We start from the raw sequence: 17,248 nt of genomic DNA on the forward strand, positions 1-17,248 counted from the left end.
TGTGTAATTACAAGATACTAATCCTATATTTATGGGTAATTTTCTCATTAATAAGACTTGACATACGTTTAGATATCCACAGCCTCTATTTACACCTCGTCTCGTTCACACGTTGGGGACTGTTTTTGTACCACTACAAGCTAAAGTCAGCAGAGGCTAATTCAGCACTATCATTGTTTCCTTCCAGTCTCATTCCCCACGGTGAAGTCTCTCTCTCTCTCTCCCTCTCTCTCTCTCTCTCTCTCTCTCTCTCTCTCCACAAAGCTCACTTTCCCCGGCCAAGTGACGTAAGCCACCCGCCGTGGCTCTCCTCTAGCCGAGAGAAAGAAAGAGAGGGAGAGGGAGAGAGGGACAAGAACAGCATGCTGCTCTCCGCCGCGGCGCCCCGGACTGTGGCAGCGAGTACTCACCACTTCCACCAGCACGGCTACACGGGCACCAGGACCGGGAAAAAGGTAACAAACCGGCAGTGGGAGCTTTTGAAAGCCCGCTAGCCGTTTTCTCCGAGCGGGGATATAGTAATACGAGCTGTTCCGGCGGAGGGCCGGCCGGGCTGTATTAAGTGCTGGGAGAGCTGCTTCTGAAGCTGCAGTGTCCTTGAAGAACCAGAGCCGAATCCCGGAGCTCGGGACAGTGGGAGGCTGAAGAGAAGGCAGCCGAGAAGCAGCGCTTTATCTCCCGCTGTAGCTGCTCCACAAGCCCGCTGTGTGGGGCTCGACTTCACGAGCCGTAATGGTCGGTCGCTAATTACGAAGGGGCTTCATTTCAAGGTGTAGAAGTGGTTTGAACTGACCGTTTATTGTTTATTTTCACAAAAACCGGCTTTAGAAAGATAAAAAATAATGAGTTGGAGTAAGGGACCCCACCCTCCAAATCTTTACCATGAGAGGGAAACGATGGCACTGCTGACCGAGGAGATGCTTAAGTTGGGATAGAGACAAAACTATATTGCTGTGCCTATTTAATCTGTACAGAAACTGCTTTAAAAGCACGTAGTCATGAATATTAATGGCATAATTGCACCCTGTCTGGGAACAGGTGGGTCAATCTGCTTCTGACAAGTGAAAAAGCTATTTTGATTCCCTTGGATCTGGCAGCCTAGTTTTCCCTCTTTTCCCAAGAACTGAATCACTGGACAGGACACACTGATGGAGCTGTTGTACTTAAGGCTTGTCACATGGGGTCAGCAATTTTGGACAGAGCTGTTGAAAGTTCAATTTTTGGGGAATGGACAGGTTCTGCTGTATATTTGCATGTGTGTCAGTCGCATTTGTCAGCTCTGGAAAAATGTCCCGCTGCATTATCGCAGAGTTGAATGTCCTGGCAAGGTCATCGTCATAGCTGAAGACAGGATGGCAGCAATGTGGTGAATCTCGGAGTGTAAACTTAAATGATTAGCCATTCAAGACGCGGAATAACAGCAGGCCATGATGCCGGTATTTGGGATTTTGATCTTTGATATATTTGTTCAGCAAATGCAAGACTTTACAGTCTGACTCTCCAAAAATCTTTTCTTCGACAATGGTCACATATGTCGCTATAACTAGCTTTAAACATCATTAAACTTTATGTTCATAGGTTGAAGACACCTCTTCTAATGAGTGATTTCCACTCTCCTTTTGCTGACACAGTTCTGCAACTGTGCACCTGTGATTTGTTTGCTCTCAGTTGAAAAGCATTTCCAATAGAATGGGATGTCCTGAAGCAGATGCACATGAGTCTAATTTCACAGTGCCTACTGCCAAGCCCAGTCTAGAGGAGTATCAAGCAATAGCAGATACATTTGTTGTTAGTTGGAATGGAGCTTGAGATCAAGAACTAGCCATCCAAAATCAGAACCTCACCTCAGTGGTTCCAATACATAGTGTGAAGCCCTCTCAGAAGATAAGAAGCTGTTACTGCAGCAAAGAGACATATTAATACCCTGCATTTATATAGTTTAGCATAAAATATGCGAAGGAAGGACAGGTGGGCCATCATGAATAATTCCACTGCACCTGATAGTGCAGACGTTGCAGCAGTAAGACAGCAGTAAGTAAAGGAACGCTGCTATTTTGCTTTAGCCATAGCTTTGTAAAATGTTACAGCTACTACATCATCTAGACTGTTAGAAATCTCACACACTGACACACAAGAACTCCTTTTTATTCTCAATTTCTCAATGTTCATTACATATATCTCTAGCAATATTAGTATTAAATCAGCTATGATATTATCGACATTAGCTTTTTGCTACACTGGCCAAATAAGGATGAACAATTCTCTATTTATTTACAAAAGTAAAAAAGTGCTACAGTCATGCATACATTCAACTTACATTTTGTATTAAATGAAAGTCTTCACTTCTGGACTTTCTAATGACCTTTTCTAATGGATTTGGAGTAAAATAATGAAGACGTTTTTTGTTTATCCTCAATTTTAGCTAGCTAGCTATACTTTCCCTGAGACATGAAGCCAGCCATTGTTTTGTTTTTTAAAGTGGCACCAACGCAATGCTACTGGACAGATCAACATTCTAGGAGGGGAATACAAACTGTCCAGATCTGTCATCAGTAATACTCAGTTCTTGGGTGCTTGGATTGATGGGGGCAGTTGTGCTCTCTCTTGTACTCCGACACGTGGATGGCTGAGGCATCACTGGGGATCTAGCAGGCGATCTACTGATGATAGAAACAGAACTTTCACCACATGGGAGCCCTTTATTCATGGCAGCCTTTAATTCGTAAAATGGTATTTAATATCATCAGTATACAAGACCACAGAGCTCTAATGAGCCACCCCACACAGCCATATGTTGCAGAAACATTGTTAAAATTAGGAATAACAGAAGAAAATAAAACAGTGAATACTTGAGATATGTCTCTTTGCAAAGAGCTTGTGGATGGGGAAACTGTGTCGCTTGAGTGAATAAATAAAGCTGACTCATCATCTGGGTGCATTAATGACGTCTTCTCCAAATTCCCATCTCACTGTAGACAGCGTGACTGCTAATCCAGACATTAGAAGTTACCCAGAGGACATGGACTCAGTGGAGGGAGATGGAGCCTCCTTTATTCTGACAGGCAGAAAAGATAGGCATTCTCCTGAGGTGAGAACAAGGGACACAATCAGAATGGTTTATTAGCGAGATACATTCCTACGTCCCACAAGAACCTTGTCCTGATGAGCGCTTACACCAAGCCAGAAAATTTAAGCTAAAGCATATAGTTTTAATTTTAAATGAATAAATATACTACAGCTTATAGTACACACACACATTATGACCTATGACCTAAATGAAAATTCTTTGAAGAGTATTATTTAGTAACTACTCATTATTCTTATACCACGAGGCTAATATGTAGCGAGGAGTTAAATCTTCATAGTTGTTTAGTTCAGTTTGTTTCTATGAATCATGAAAACTCTAATTCAGTTGAAATATTTTTCTACAGATTGAAGCTATTTTCCAGTAAACATTAAATATGTGTTTGAAGAAATGGTTTGTGGAATATAGATAAATATGGTGGTAAATGGACAAAACAGTAGTTAGTTGGGGACCTGCTCAGGACCACCACAGAGCAGGTGTGATTTGGGCAGTGGATCACTCTCAGTGCTGCAGGGACACTGATATGGTGGTAGCGTGTTATTGTGTGTAGTTTTGGTACAAGTGGATCAAACACAGCAGGGCTGCTGGAATTTTTTGTTACTTTGTTAGACACTCCTAATTTTTTGGGCCACCTTGTAGATCCAAAGTCAGAGATAGTTGCCAGATAGTCATCTGTTGCTGCAGAGTTTGTGTCTGTCATTGTCTAGTCCTTCATCAGTGGAAAAGTATTTTTTTCATAATACACCCCCTTTAAAATTAAGTTCCGAAAGGAATTATTTTCTAAAACTTTCATGTCCATGTTCACACGTCTCAAACACTCAGGAGGAAAATACACAGCTAAATATGTCACATCACACAATGAGTGCGAGTGCTATTTCAAGACAGATTTGTTCCAGGACTGGGTCAAAGTCATCCATTCCTCCCCACCTGATACACGTATAACTGATACATATGTTCTAAATCAATGTAATAGAGACACTACCCTTAGATGAAAGCCACTCTGCACTCACACTCTGCCTCAGAGCAGTTTTACGCCTGCTGTGTAAGGTATGGTGGGGGTGTGCAGTTTAAAGTGTTAAAAAGACGTGCTCATTTGGACGTGTGTGGGACAGGCCGGTGGAATCAGAGCTCTGAAATGCACCCTGCTTCTCTGAGGGCTTTTTCAGCTCCTTCCTACTCGCTTGGCAGGGATGCGGATCGCTCAGATTAATGACTTGGAATTCCTGGAATTCCCAACTCAAACAACATGCTCATATCTAGAGGTGTCGGGTGCTGCAGTCAGTCTCTCTTCTTCCCTTTCTTTCCTTTTCTTTGTGTGTTTTTTTTTTTTTCGTTTTCTTTTTCAGATATTTGACAGGCCTGACAGCTTGATAAGTGGAGAAGTCACATGGAGGGGAAGGCCCTAGAAATGGGCAGTAACAGTGTAACCCCTCATCTGTAGATTTAACAAGAAAAGAGGGGGAGGAGGGAGGCAGGCTTGGAGAAGCTTGAATTGATGGAGTGTTATTTTTTTTCTCTCGCTCTTCATCGCTCTGCTTTCCATTAACTCCCCTCTCGGTGCTTTATTAATCCAAGTGTGTTCAGTCACATCAGTTTTGAAATTAAATACAGTGCGGTTCACTGAGATTATTGAGACATGTTCTTCCATGCATTTCATAAGAGGTTCTCAGGGCATCTCCTAGGTCCTCCTGCTGCTTGGGCGTGATTTACTAGCTTGGTTCCTGTCCACTTCCCAGTGGGAATTCAGTTCACGAGATGGTGTGAGCCCTGTACCCAGCCTGTAGTAAAAGACCCTCACAGAACTTACACGCATATAGTACATGAACATTAACAGCGCTTGCTTTCTTCACTGTTAGTGTTAAGTACATTTTAAAAGTCACATTTACAGCCTTAAACTGCTGTCATATTTAATATATTAAAAAGGGCATAAAGCTCACTTTCCAGTGTCTGTGCACATTAAGTTGGGCAACTGGAGACTTCTAACCTACAAACTGTGAAACACCACCACCCAGTCAGATTTCTGTGGTCTGCAGAAAGGGTGCTTTCACTCATCCCTTGTTTGGTCTGGATTTTTTAACTTTTCAGTTTGGTCTGAATCAAACAGCATGTATGAAAATGTTCCTTGGCCTCAGTTTCGACCAAAGGTGGTCTCAGTCTGGTTCAAATTGAACCAAATTCTGGTTTTTGAGCAGTGTGAAAGCACATTTATGAATATTCTGACCAATCATGGAGAGTTAAGGAAATATAAATGGCAGAGATGCACATGACCAGTCAGTTTGCTCACTGCTTCACTCCAAAAAAAAGCAGAACACATCTAGTAACCTTTATTTTAACTGTAAATTGGTTACCTCAACAAAAACATTCTGCCCTAAGTCAAAAACCATGTTATCAATTTGAACATGTTTTAACATTCAGAGTTGTACACATGAGGGAGAAAAAATTAAAACACCTATCTCCAGTCTCAGACCACAACTGTCTTAGGTTTTATATTGTGTTTCTGTAGTAAACTTATATAAAATAAATCATTTAAACAGTTGCAATTCCCACTGCGTTACTTCTGCTTTATCCAAAACTGCACACTAGGGTATTTAAAAAATACCGAATCACTATTAGAAGGGCATTCAGTATTGTGTACTGTCAGTAAAACTGTTACTATGGTGGTATATTTTGTACCCACTAAGTGTACATATTCAGTACCTTTAGTTAGGGAACATCATTGTATCTTATTCTACTGCAATTGTTGATTTCAAAATTGTGTTGATTTCATATACCCCATTTCATCTCCAGGACTTATGTTCCTTTATTTAACACAGTTCTATAATGAGTGATTACAAATATTCACCTTCTTCTGGAGAAAAGAATGTATTCTCTGATCCAGTAAAAAACTTACTGGATCAAAGGTTTACAGTGCAACTTAAAATGAAGCTTGGTTCAGAATTTCAGGTGTAAAAAAACATCCTAAGTCAGTAAACTTGGGGTAAATGAAGCCATTCTGATTTTGTGCTCCTCGTGTAGGGTGTAGGGTTAGGGTAGCACACCAAACCCACAAACAATGGCAGTGTTAATGCGTGTAAAACAGAAAAGACCAGATCAGAGACATGAGAAAAGGGAGCCAAAATACAAAAACCAGCAAAAAGGAGCAGAGATGGAAGGCAAACTTAAAACATAACTTCCTTGGAAGCAGCTATATCGCACTGAATTAGTTAAAGGAACAGGTGCTGAAACTGGCTGCTGTACACAGGGCTATTTAGAACGGTGCTGTGGTGTTTGGTCATTGTGATATTTTGACCAAAGCAAAGACATTTCAGTAAGACCACAGAGAATTGTGTAAACATGTGGATAAGGGGGAGAATATGTTCCATTTAGGATATTTGCTCTTTTTTTCAGTTGGGCACATTAAGAATGTGAGGAATCCAAAACATTACTGGACACAGTATCTGCTGATAGTGAAATATTATCAAAGCACAGTCTTGCTGCAATGTACACATTCAGTGGATATATCTGGCAGCACACTGCATATCTTTCTGAAAGGAGTAGGCAAAAAATCCAGTTTACTGTTTACTTGCAATCAAGCCAAGACATTTTTAGAGTCCAGTGTTTTGGTCTTAGATTTGCACTGGACCTTTGAAGCTAGCATGTAATGTAAGCTTATACCCCTCTAATTAGCATAGCTCCAGTGCAAAACATTTGTTTCTAGCCATAATGTTCTTTTAAAGGAGCAATACATGCTTTTAATGTTTTGCTTAAATGTACCCACGACCCAGTTCGGCTTCTCAATCTGATCTGTGTACTTTAATGTTGAGTATTAGCTGATAATGGACCGATCCGATCATAAATTTTAGATTACTTTAATAATATCTGATCCTGTCTCAAGGGCGGGGTGTAGGCCTCAGTGAGTGATGATGAAGAGGGGGCTGTGTCTCAGTACGCTGTTGTTATCCCACCCCTCTCATATCTGTGAAGATAGAGCCTTCACGTGCGGACGATGCAGAGACAGGCTGCCTGATTGAATTAGCCAGAGGCCGGGATGTACCGGACGTGCTTTGCTCCTATTGATTTGTTGTTGACCAGGGTTTGCTCTGCAGCTCATCACACAGAGCAAAAATCTGGCTCAGTGGACACAAGCAGGGAGAGAAAGAGCAGCCGGAATGTGGAATGGCTGATGAACCATCACGGCGTAAATCTCAGGGTTAGCACAGCTCTGGGCTGTTAAGAATGCCTCTGCACAATGTGACATGTGTTCAGCATTCTGGCTGTAGTTCGCCTGAAGGGATGGCTTTGAGCTATGAAGTGTAAAGGGCTCGTTTCGATTAGCCCCTTGCAGGAATCCAGGTGTGGACAGTCAAGAATTTACATAACTTACATATTACTTTTATACACATTACTTCTTAAAGGGGAAAAGATTTATGAAAAATCAAAGTCAGTGCTTGTGCACATTAACGTGGGGATCTGGAGCTTGTCAACCCACAAAATGTGAAATAATACAACCCATTTTTTTGTGATCTGCTTAGTGGCAGATGGGATAAAATGATCCTTTCTGATTTTGTGCTGGTGTTATGTAGATGGTAGGCACTTATAGTAGTATAGTCTCACATCTTCTGAGTTTCTCAAATCACGGCGCTGGACATGTATTTATGTGAGAGCAGAAAGATGAGGTTAAACAGAGTAAAAGAAACGCAGTGAGTGTGGAAAAATGAGAGCACTGATTAAACATGCACAATATGGGAACAGGAAGAAAGAAAACCAAGATAAAATAGCTATAAGCCACAGCTCCTGCTCCTCACTCTCACTCTAAACTGAACTCTGGCTCATTTTCATTTAATAGAACAGGTGCTGAAACCAGTCGTTCTAAACAGGGTTGTTTTGGGGGGTGGGGGGTAGTGTTCGAGCCTTGTGTTATTTTGATCAAAGCATGCGTTTTGTTTAAAACAAATAAAAAAAAAGGATCCAGATTGCACTTGCGCAGTCACTTGGAAAAAGGACAGTGCAGGCAATAATAATAGAAAGCTATGTGCGTCTTTTATACAGTGTGTGAAACACAGAAGCACACAGAAAGCACATGCATACATACAATGAATGTATTTATTCATTGCCTGCCACCGCTTAACCAGTTCAGGGCCCAAGGCGGATACATTTACTCTCACACTTACACCTATGGACACTTTTGAGTACCCAATCCATCTACCAACGTGTGTTTTTGGATCGTGGGAGGAAACCCACACAGACCCAAGGAGAACACACCAGACTCCTCATAGCAAGCACTGAGCTCCCTGGACCTATGTGGCACCAACATTACCTGCAGTGCCATTGTGTTTCCCTTTATTGGGATATTGCCTTTTTTTATACTCTGAGTTATAAAACTCTTTTGGAAGGCTGATGTAGTGTGTTTTAATTCCAGGGATTTACAAAAACAAAAGATGGTTGATTTGAAAACAACATTCCAACCATACACCATAACCACCCCTACACAAATGTGTCATTGTTTTGGCGACTTGAGATCTGCAGCTTGCCCAATGATGGACTGGCGCCCTGTCCATGGTGTGTTCCTGCTTTTGTCCCAATAATTCCTGGTAAGCTCTGGACGCACAGTGACCCTGATCAGGATGAAACGTTAGGAGAAGACAAGATATGAGCAAGGAAAACATTAACATTGAATCACATCAGGCGTTGCTAAATTACAGTATGCTAATCACAAAAGCAGAATCCATATGGCAGGAGCGTATGTTTGTATTGTGCACTTTAGCGCAGTAGTTCATCTGATGGTTTTGAACGGCAGAGTCATGTTGCAGCTCACCTTGAGCAGCACAGATGGGCTTGGTGGGGAGGAGCGTTTCAGTCGTCAAGGCTTTCTCATGCCCGAGCTAAAACTAGCGGAGTGGAGCAGTCTTAATTAGACAGTGGCTTCACACTGCACCCAGCACATGAGAGGGATTAGTGCTGGACGCTAACAAGCTCAGACCACAATTAGACAAGCCTCCATGCGCAAGCCCAACCTGAAAACAGGAGTGGAGCGAAGAGTACAGAAGCATTTTAAAATGCTACGAAGACATCAAATGGTTCAGGAAGGAGACTTCTTTTCAGAATGGGAATTAAACTTCTAAATGTGTTCGAGGTTTTTAGGTCAGCCAGATATTTATGTGGCCAATATGTGTGTTTTAGTTGTACGTAACATTAGAATAAAGACAAAACATCAATATGATTTAAAAATTACACTTCAGAGGTATTGATATGTTGTGAGATTAAATTAAATTATAGGTAAATAATAGATTTTGCTCATTTTGTTCTTAATGAATCCTTCGCATAGATCTGTTACATCCCACCCTCAGTTGATTTAGTGTAATGAAATATTGATTTGTTCAACCAAGTATTGGATGGTAAATACAAGTACTGCGGTGCCTTGAGAAGTTAGGAAATGTTTAAACAAACAGGGACAGAAAATCACTGTTGCATTGATGAGATTTTGCATTTATTTGCATTCTAACATTAGCGGGTTTATTACAGATACTGGTTAAATAAATAGCTGGCGATGATAGCTCATGAAAAACACATGTTCAATAAAAGTATTGGCACTAGCTTAGGCAGCAGAGTGGAGCTGCAGGTCAGTGTCTGTGGGATGTGTGTTTGTGTGGGTTTCCTCCAGGTGATAGATGTCCTGTGTGAAATTGTCCACAATTGTGAGTTTGTAAGTGAGTGTGTGATGCCCTTTGATGGCCTGGGGCCCCTCCAGTGTGTGTTTCTGACTTATACCCAATGATTTCACGTGGCCTACGGACCCACCACAACCCTAAACAGGATGAAGAGGTTACAGAAGATGAATGAATGAATGAATAAAAAGCTGTGCATTTTCACTTGATAATATGTGGGGCTGGGGGGAGGTGGGGTTGAAACCTGATATTATCGGTTAAGTATATTTTGTTCCTCCCCCTTGTGCACAATGATGTAATCAAAATCAGAACATGTGTTAGAATTGGGCTTTAAAACTTAAATCTAAACATAACAGAAAATCAATCAAGAATTTAAATGATCTGATATGATGAATGTTTATCATGACTTTTTTGACTTTAAAGGGGACATATTATTATTTTACATATTTTACATCACATATTCAGTGCATGTGCATACTCATTTGTGCACCTGGAACCTAGCAACACAAACTGTGAAACAAGACAATCCAGTCTGCTTCTTATAGTCTGCCTAAATCAGAAAACATGGGATAACATGAGCTGTTCTGTTCTGTTCTTGTGTTGTGTCTTATGTAGAGTGCAGACATTTGAGATCTGTCTGGCCTTTTCGTCTGAGTCTCTCCAATCACAGAGCTTGGCATGAGTTTTTGTGAGAGCACAAATTCCATGTTATATGGAACAAAACAAACACGACAAGCGTGGAGAAACAAGTACTGATTAAATATAGAGAAAACAAGAATGAAAAAGAATTCCAGGTAGGCTCTGAACCCACTGCGACCCTGAACTGGATAAGCGGTTACAGATAGTGAATGAAAAAAAGAATGGAAAAGAAAGCGAACTGAGTGAAAACAACTAAAATCCAGCGTTTCCGCTCCTTGCTCCTCGCTCCTGGGCTCTCTCGCTGAACTGAGCTAATTTAAAGGAACATGTGCTGAAACCGGTCACTTGCTGGTGTTTGCTTGTGAAAAGGGGGTAGAATATGTGCCCTCTAAATAGTGTGAATAGTGTGACTATCTAAAAATAATAATAATAATTGTCCAAACTTTACAAGAGAAACTTGTTTTGATTTTGATTATTGGTTAAGTCATACTGAAATTTGAACATAATATTAAAGACAACTGCTGTGTTTAGAAGTTCTAGAAAAATGAATAACAGACCAATCAAGATACTTTTTTTTTTACCAGCAGTGATATAATTTACTGAAGTGGTCTAAGTGTTTTCACTGTACAGTAGAGGTCTGGTTGAGTGGAAGTATATACTGAACACAGTCTGCTGAGACATTTTAAGTGCATGTGGTTGTACCAAGAACATAACACTACCAGAGATTCTGGCACAAGTAGAGGAGCATAACATTTGAGTTTCAGACTCTGGGGGCTCTTTCTTTCCATGGAACTGTGATTACGCAATGAGATTGGAGCCGCTAAACTATGTAGCCGGGGGAAATGATACACTGGTGACTGGGCTCTCCACTTTCTGTTTCGATTTTACTACATGCTTTTTCCTGCTTTCAGGAGACAAAGGTGTACTTCTATAGAACACAGTCTGGAAAGAAATTAGCCTTTCCCTTGAATGCATACCTGTTCAGAGCTTGGCCCAACCTTCCCACCAACTATCCTCGAAGCTAGAAGTGTGCCTTCCCTTTCATTTTAAACATCCACAGCCAAAACCAGTGATCTTGAGGCCTGAATTAAACTGGCCCATTGTTCCCTGTCCGTGGTCTGATTTCAGAGGCATGTCTAATGAAATACTCCATCCTTGCCTGCCCCTGTGACTGATGAGGAGTTAATTGGAAAAGTAAGCGGAGCCTTCCGAAGAAAAGGGAGGGGAACTCAGGCCCCTTCCAGTCACATATGAGAACAATTGCGAGGGCTTTGATTATGAAAATCTTGGATGATTCTCACACCAAAAAATACAACTAACAAACATAACTTGGATTTGTAGTAGGGCAACACATTGTATCACAGTATTGGCCTGAGTGATATTGCTGTCACACAAGGCATTATTTATAGTTTTAAAACATTTTATACGATGATAAATTCATTATTTGTTTGAGTAATACCAGGTGGAGTCAGCTAAAACCAAATCAAACCTGTCAATATTCAGGCTAATATGGCATGTTTTAAAAAAATCAGGTCACATCCCACTGTTGATCATCACCATGGTAATCGTAATTATTTGTATGACAGCTTCTTGAAATGTTATGACTGTGACAGTGTTTTCCTAACTTTGTGTTTTGAACATCTTAACCAGTCACAGGTGTTATGATGGATTGTGGGGATCATATAAATGTCATATCATTTTGGTCAAAGTAATGTTGGCATAGTTAGCCATTTTATCATCCATTTTGTGTTTGGTCCACTAATATGTTGTCAATACATCTCAAGTCCAATCACAGTGATATTATGCAACAGTATGATCACCGGAAGAGTATTTTGTCTGGATTGTGCCACCTGGTTTTGTGTAGCATATTTACATTGACCCCTTGTTGGTAAATCTGCTTGTGGGAATGAAACTGACTGGGACAATTAGCTTTATTTTCCAGTTTAAATATTCTTAAAGAGTAGTCACTGCACATGCAAATTCATGCTGTGCAAAGGGAAATAACTCAGTGTAGAATCAGCTTTTCTGTGTGCTGCCACATCTCACACAATAGAAACTAAAATCCAAATGGCTTTCTAAAATTTTGGGGGCACTATGTTTTCATTTTGTTTTTAGAGGGAGTACAAGAACTTATTCAGAGGGTGTGTTCTCACCTTGCGCCCAGTGATTCTGGATAGGCTACGGACCAACCATGTCCCTGAACTGGATAAATGGTTAAAGACAATGAATGAATGAATGAAATATTGTATTATGTAGTTGAATATTACAAAATATGTCAGCTGTAGATAACGGGCTTTTTCACCTTTTCAGCTATTCTAAGGATATAATGGTGCACAAATAACTGGCAAGTCATAGATTATTTTATCTGGAAATACACTCAAAAATCTTTTTCACATTCTCAGTTTATATTCCTTGGAAATATCCCTTCTCTGAAAATAGCTTCAGAATTCCCCTGCTCTTTTGTCTGCTGTAGGTTTCTTTTGTGTTACTTGGGAGAAACCCAGTCTTAGCTCAACCTTCTGTATTTTTTCAGCAGGCGTATGTGTCCTCCACCCAACAGATGGCGCCGCCCAGTCCCAACACCACAACCAGCAGCAGTAACGGAAGCAGCAGCGGAGGGGACCAGCTGAGCAAGACCAACCTCTACATCCGTGGCCTTCACCCTGGAACCACAGACCAAGACCTGGTTAAACTGTGTCAGCCGTGAGTGACCTGGTCATTTAATCTGCAATCTTGTTTTAGCTACACTTCATACATTAAAACAGACTCCGAAGTAGAGATCTACTGATTGGGAACTGATTTTTTAATCCTGCACCTGCCCGTTGCCACCAAAAATCAGCAACTTCAGTCCCACTCCCGACGCAGCTTAGACATTTACGACCTGGGCCTACCCAAATTTGAGCAAGGCTCGCCCAGTCAGCCAGAGCTAATTCTCCGCGTGTGCGGATACACTCCCCTTTCTGATAGTTCCACACAAATGCACATTCCTGCGAGTCGCATTCAGAGCTGGACCAGCAGGGCATGTGATTAGTGTCACCAACCATCTTGTATTTGGACGCTAAAAACTGTGTTCCCTTTAGAACTGATACAGGAGGCCTTTTATTCTGTATTTTTGAGGTTAGACTGTTAAGACGGTAATTTGTTTGAGACAGAAGCTCCACAGCTGTCCCTCTGTCAGATGCAGTGCCAGCAAATCTAAATCAAGCGCTTGTAAATATAAAATATCATTTCAGAATCCACTGGAAGAGAGGGTCTCTTTTTTGGTGCTTTTATCCAGATCACTATAAATAACATCCAAAAAAATCAGACTGAAAATATCTGACTGAAGTTAAGCTCATCTCTTTAAAAAAACTAGCAGATAAATGGAATAGGCAACTTGGAGAAAATAAGGCATAATTACATAATTATAAAGTATGTAAAAACTGTCAGTTCTGTGAAAATCAAAGAGTCAGAATTGTTCATAGTTATGGACAGGAGAACTTCCACTGCCCACAGAATGTTAATAAAGAAAATGTTTATTAATAATTACCAGACCTGATGCCTGAGATGTTATTATATTAAACCTAACTTAAAGGCTACATACACAATTTTAATCAAAATATACTTTTTAATCAATTTCTGCTCTCCAGTCTGTTTGTGCACTCCAGACCAGTCTAATGTGTTTACAAAGCCCAGGTGTCTGTAAATGGGTAAAAAAAACAAAGGGTCTCAGGCCAGTATGCTAGGCATAGACAAGGAAAAGACCTCCAAACATTGAAAAGCATGATCCAAATAGAGCTCTATCCTGCTCTGTGCATAATATTGAATTATTTTTGCTGTTAGTGCACTCTCAAATTTAGAGTTAGGCATGAAAGTAAACACAGATAAAAAAACAACAACTAAAGAAACAAATGAGTGGTCAAATAAAAACTTACAGACAAGTTCAAATTCAGCTACGTACAAACAACAGTCATTTTTTCCCTCAAAAGGTCCATAATATAATTATTGTGACTGGCCTAGAGACCACGCATAAATGCTTTGTTTATATCTCAAAAATCGAATGATCCACAAAGTTAGAAATGTAAACAGAATATGTCTTTAAGACTGATGTGAATATAGTTCAGGGTGGGTGGAGAATGGGATTCAGGAAGGAGCTTCAGACTCAGACTGTCCTGAACTGCCCCTGCACATGCAAAAAAAGGGACACACTTTTGGCCGCATGAACCGAAGCGGTAATGAAATACACTTGATCTTTTGCAGGTATGCAGCATATTGATTTCATTAATATGAAGTTTATGTTTGTGCATTGTTGCTCTCCAGATTAACTGTGCCTTTTTTAATTTAGAACACTTTCATTTTGCCCCAGTCAGTGAGCCTGTGTACCTTTAGCTCACATGACCATGTTGTGGATGGAAAGGCTGCAGCAGGCAGTAACTTGTGGTAAATTCAATAGAGGTTTGGGTTTCAAACAAAGCACTTTCTAGTTGGCAGCCCTAAGCCTTTCCAACAAGTAGGCATGATTACGCCTCCCCTAAACCTACCCTCCCTCCCTCCCTCTTGTCTTTCCTCTCTCCCTAAGCCTCACTTCCTTTTACGGACTGAGAGGGAAGGAGGGGTCTAAAAAAAAAACCCCAGCCGCTGCTTTTGCTGCCAAATAGCCCTAAAGAATTTGCTTCGTTTGAGCATTATAGGCCTATATACATATCGTTCTGTGTTGCCACATTCTTGAGTTATGCACCAATTATTATTTGACCTAGCTCGACATCCAAGTAATAGATGCTTTATGAAACACAGACAGATGTTGAAATTGATAAGACATCTTTATTCTCTTAAAAATACAGGTTCCATAATGGTTCTCAAAGGAGAAGTTCAGGTAGACCCGATTGGTTCTACCATTAACTTACTATAAATAAGACTTTCTGTCCATTATATCTCAGCATGGTGGTAATGGAACTGATGAAGTATTATAGCTATGATGGATATGCATTCTTTGGACAGGTCTTATGATTTTCATCAAGTTTAAGTAAGTCTTAATCCAAGAAAGAAACTGTTTGCCTTGATTTGCTGCACACGAGCCAGATTTCACTGCAAAGATGATTTCCCAGAAGTCAAGGGGGCCTAAAGTTAAAACGGTAAATGACACTTGACTGGCAGAGCTGAAGAGGTGGAGAAAAAGAGAACGCAAAGCCAGAGAGAGGCCCTCTCTCACTCTTTCTCTCTCTCGTTCACTCTCGCCTCCTCTCCAAGCTGTCTGGAAGAAATGGCTTTCGATGAGGCTGCCCAACCCTACAGGAAGCTCAGAGCCCAAGGGGAAAGAGAAAGACAAACAAGGGCAACAGCTGGGAGGGAGAGAGAGAGAGAGAGAGAGAGAGAGAGAAAGAGAGAGAGAGAGAGAGAGAGAGAGAGAGAGAGAGAGAGAGAGAGAGAGAGAGAGATGTGTCAGGTGTTCTTGAGACTACAGCACCAGCTGGTAAAGGGGATGTTTGCAAGGGTAATTACTTTTAAAGCCATGGAGCATCCACTACATCGTGCTTTTTTCCATAGGAAAGTGACATTTACCCTGCGATCACAAAGATGCAAAAATTATGGCCCGGAAGTGCAAGCTAGCTAATCCATACAAAGTGGAGTGTTATTACTGTGCTTTTACTGGACTATTTTCCTATTGTACTATTAATTGGGCAGCATTCTTTGACCTTTTTTTTTATCATGGCACCATTTAAAAGTATGAAAAATGTGTCACCCCAGATGAAAACATTTTAAAAACATGCTCTCTGCATCCATCTGACACCCAAAACACACAACCTAAATCACACAAACATAGAAGCTGGCAGTTGCAATCAGCTGTAATTTAAGAATTACAAAATAAATTCTTGAAATAAAATAGTGACAACTGAAGGTCAATGGGATTTTTTTATTGAATAATTTGCTTGATAATAAAATGTGTTTTTGGCTGGGTCTGCTGTTTCCACTCACGAACCTCATGAACACGAACACACATCCTGCTTCAACAGTGCGCAAATATTTTAGCAAATAATATTCCCCATGATGAAATTAGTGTTTGATAATAAATAATGCACACATGCCCTAATACACTGAATTATACACAAGCATTTGTAGACACCCTCGAAAATGATGAAAATCTCTTTCTTTATGGTCCTCGTTGTGGACATACATGTTCAGTTGTGCACACAGAGTTTGTACAGCTATAAAAACCATTGACCAATGAATTGTAAGCACCAGAGCCGTTGCACATTAGTCTAAGATCAACATGCTCAGTGCCTAAGATGGACTAGAGGAACATACAGCCTTGGACTGTGGAGAGCGATGGCACTTGGGGAGATGTTGGAGCGGTGTTTGTGTTCCAGGACTAACCACCCACAATCAGTACCAGTTCCACAGCTAGTGTAAAGCCTTCCCAGAAGAATAGGGGCTGTAACTGCATCAGGAACCAACATACTATTCCCATACCTTTGTTAACACCAAGTACCACTGTGACTTCCAAGGTCTAAATCAGCATCAAGGGCAGAAGAAACAACATTAGTGGAACAGAGATATGAACAGTTACTAACAGCAACGCAAAGGTCAGGCCTAGCTACATACAATATAGTCCTCTGCCATGACTCTGGACCGTAATACATGGTCGCTCCTTGGTGCACTGTGCTCGGAAAAGGAAGAGCTGCGTTGCTCCAAGCAAAATGCTTCAAATAGATTGTGCTTAGCAAGGGCCTAATATACAACAAATCATGCACAGGGTCAGATCTGCACTGCAGATTCATCAGTGTTAAATCAACACCATTAGTGTAAAATGTAAGCTTGTCAACACTCGCAGTGTTAATTTAACATTATATTAATAGTGTTGATTTAACACGGGTGAATTTGCTGTGTGGTTTTTATACATGGC

The 17,248-nt window shown here is 40.8% G+C and overlaps 1 protein-coding gene across 4 annotated transcripts in view; it reads left to right on the plus strand.

Annotated features, from left to right (window-relative positions):
- The first annotated feature begins 328 nt into the window (after nt 1-328).
- rbms2b (RNA binding motif, single stranded interacting protein 2b) overlaps nt 329-17,248 on the plus strand; it is a 40,947-nt gene continuing 24,027 nt past the window's right edge. For 3 of the 4 annotated variants that reach the window (XM_066670899.1, XM_066670902.1, XM_066670901.1), the window contains exons 1-2: nt 329-455; nt 12,902-13,071. In XM_066670899.1, the coding sequence (XP_066526996.1) occupies nt 363-455; nt 12,902-13,071 (263 nt within the window). In that variant the 5' untranslated portion in view covers nt 329-362. The remainder of the gene's footprint in view (nt 456-12,901; nt 13,072-17,248) is intronic. The other variant, XM_066670900.1, reaches the window with a different exon arrangement.

Source organism: Hoplias malabaricus, chromosome 5 (genome assembly GCF_029633855.1).
Source record: "Hoplias malabaricus isolate fHopMal1 chromosome 5, fHopMal1.hap1, whole genome shotgun sequence".
Classification (NCBI taxonomy): domain Eukaryota; kingdom Metazoa; phylum Chordata; class Actinopteri; order Characiformes; family Erythrinidae; genus Hoplias; species Hoplias malabaricus.